General features: G+C 31.5%; 1 protein-coding gene across 1 annotated transcript; it reads left to right on the top strand.

Moving 5' to 3' along the window:
- The first annotated feature begins 258 nt into the window (after positions 1 to 258).
- Positions 259 to 1,911, top strand: LOC129301670 (uncharacterized). The gene is made up of 2 exons (XM_054940261.1): positions 259 to 475; positions 558 to 1,911. Exons 1-2 carry the CDS (start codon positions 357 to 359, stop codon positions 835 to 837), a joined length of 399 nt encoding a protein of 132 aa, XP_054796236.1. The 5' UTR covers positions 259 to 356; the 3' UTR covers positions 838 to 1,911.
- Positions 1,912 to 3,052: the final 1,141 nt, after the last annotated feature.

The raw sequence follows: 3,052 nt of genomic DNA, 5'->3' as shown, positions 1-3,052 counted from the left end.
TTTATTTCTTAAGTAAGTGCTGGTAGGAAAAATTTCTACTCTTTGAATTTTTGTCTTGAGCAGAATTTTCAAAGAGCAGGAATTTTTCCTACCAACTTTTTGCAAGGCATGTCACTGTCACGCCTACATTGTGCTCGACAAGTGGTGATGTCGAAGTTCTGCATTCTTTCTTCCATAGCCTTGGCCAAAATCCTTCCATATAAAGGACATTTATCTTCTTTGATAAGGGAAAGAAGAAATTTTCTCAATTTAGTGCACTGCTGCATCTTCTCTGATTTCCTCCTCTGTGCAATATCAGCAGCAAAAGAAATTTTCTCAATTTCGCAAGAAACAAATATGAGTTTTCAGTTTCTTTCATGGGGAACTTCTACTCTCAATTTTCTCATCTGTTTTCAATTTCTTTCATGGGGAACTCTTTCTCTAGATTTTCTCATCGTAACAACACAGACATTGGAGATCCCATCATTCCCCCCAGGTTCATTACTACATGTCATTTCATCTCATTAATTCGTTCTTTACTTTTCTTATTCTGACTTGTTTTTGTTTAATTATTCAAGGGTTTCAAATTCTGTTCCTTCACTTCACACCATTTATGCTTATTTAACCGGATTGCTACTTGCTTTGATCCAAATCAAGTACCAAGGATTGAACATTATCGCCTTCAAAGACCACCCTACTATCATGATACTGTTTCTCATCGCAGTTAGTGTGTACGTCATGGCACTCATAGTTCTGACATCAAATTCCAAATTAACAATGGTTTCGTGGATATTGTGCCATGTTTTTGGAAGTGTTCCTTGTGAGCTACTCTTGTTAGTCCCGGTATCTTCAATATAGTGCTTCCTCATCAACGTCTCTTCGCTTATGCTGCTTCTCACCTTGCTTTGCTGTTATAGTTATTACCTGGTGGCTACAAAAATGTCATCGGACACTCCAAGTGTGGAGGGGCAAGCTACTAAAATCACAGACCTAGAAGCTGCAGCAACTCTCGATCCTTAATTAACCTCCTGATTGTTTGGTTTGAGGTGAAATTAAAAAAAATTAATAATTTTGATTTTTTTTAAAAAAAAATGGAGAGATCGTGTGGAGAGTTTTTTATTGAAATTTTTTTCACCCTAATTCTTCATTTTTTCCCAAAAAAAATTATTAAAATTTCTCCTCCTTTTCATTCCCTTCAAACCAAACAGAGCATAAGTGAATTTGAGTATCATTCAGATAAAATTTACGTGGTCAAATTTAGTTTTTGAATGAATCTATATGTTTTGGATCTCTTTTATTTTAAAATATGAAAAAAATAATCTCAGATTATATGCGTTGTTTTTTTTTTGTACTGACAGCTACACTGTTCAGTCGATAATGTATGTATGTATGTATATATTTGCCATCTTCCTTGGAGTCTCTTCTCTTTATTAAAATTTTTTCGTTCTACTTATTCATTTTTTTAAAATAGAATTTACTAAAATCTCCGCTTTATTTTCTTGAAGACAAACATATCACAACTGAATTTAAAATTTAGCATTTGAATGAATCAATATATCTTAGATCTATTTTATTAAAAATGAAAACAAAACCACAATCGTATAGAAAGCTACGTTGTTCAGTCTAAGGCCGCGCATGTCTCATGTTAGGCAAATAAAGTGGTCACTTTAGGCATGAAAAAAAGTCTACTTATATTCTATATAACGGGTCATTTTTTTCTTGTTAAACATTAATGTTAATTATATATCTTATATAATTAGTTATTATATTTTTGTTTGACATTAATGTTAATTATATCTTCCCATAAAAAATTTATTGGCCCGTGTTTCATTGCAATTATCACTCCTATTTTTAAATTTGATTAATCTTGTAACATTCAAATACATGCCAAAATCACTGTCTTTCAGCCACCACTCTGTTTTTCATATCTCCTCCCTCAAATCTCAATCAAACATTCAAACCTTTGTTTTTCAAAGTTAAAATTACTTAAATCTTATTTAAGATTAATTATTTTACAAGATAAATTTAATAAATTAGTTACATTATCTATTAAAAATGAAATGTTAGAATTACTTGATTATAAAAATTTAATATAAGACTTTGCAACTCAAAAAGTTAAAAAAATGATATGAAGATATGTAAATAATAATACAATAAGCTTTTTAAATAATTTTATCTTAGGTCTCAAAATCTCTTCACAAGTCGTTGATTCAATCGACAATGTGAATGCCGTTTACTCTGGTCACAGTACTTTTTGCCAGCCGTGCATTAGAGGTCCAATTTGTCATTAACATCAAGCCCGTTCATCACATTTTTTTCAAATGCATTATTGCTGCTGCTTCTGCTGGTACTTTCCCAAGCCGAAGAGATTAAGGTAGCAGATATTATTCCCACCAATACAACACAACTAAGAGTGGCAACTTTATGCTTTTGCATGCAAGAGTAGCATCTTTATTAATTATTATTACTCTCGAGTCCTCAAATTGGAGCCCATATGGTGGACAAAACGTAGGAAGTAGGAACCATGTTTTTTAGGTTTAAAGTTTTACGAGGTCGAAGTGATTATGGAGTTCGGCCCAGAGAGAGTTTTGTTTTTATACAAAGCCCAAAGGAAGGGGAGAGGCAAAGGAAGTTAGTTTAACAAATGTGAGTTATCAATTGGGTGTAATTCCACAAAATTAGTGGTATGAGCTTCTTATATGTCATTCTAAGGTTTAATTTCTGAAAGTGTATATAAAAAAATTACTTAAAAAAAGATAACTCCTTAAACAACATTTAGATTTCTTGAGAGATAAGTCTCATAATTGTTAGTTATGGAGATACCGTGGGTAAAAAAATAATAATAATAAACAAATGCAAGTTTAACTAATAAAAACACATTGCACTAAAAAAAAACACACATTGTACTAACATGTTTAGATTTAATAGAAAGGATTAGTATTTCATAATATGGCAAATTAAAGTTCAACTTGCCATTAAGACTTATAAGTCCTGCTCGTATTTAATATCTAATCATGTCACTATATAATTGCTTTTAACATGTATAGATTTAAGTTGAAATATGAGGAGCTTG

Source organism: Prosopis cineraria, unplaced genomic scaffold, assembly GCF_029017545.1.
Source record: "Prosopis cineraria cultivar Desert tree isolate PC_DT_omini unplaced genomic scaffold, ASM2901754v1 PC2, whole genome shotgun sequence".
NCBI lineage: Eukaryota > Viridiplantae > Streptophyta > Magnoliopsida > Fabales > Fabaceae > Prosopis > Prosopis cineraria.
This window is presented reverse-complemented; position numbering and strand designations above follow the sequence as displayed.

What these genes read in the sequence shown, in the direction of transcription:
- LOC129301670 (XM_054940261.1), top strand. Translation starts at nt 357, where the DNA reads ATGGGGAACTTCTACTCTCAATTTTCTCATCTGTTTTCAATTTCTTTC. An exon ending in GATCCCATCATTCCCCCCAG is followed by an intron (nt 476 to 557) that starts GTTCATTACTAC and finishes TAATTATTCAAG; the next exon opens with GGTTTCAAATTCTGTTCCTT.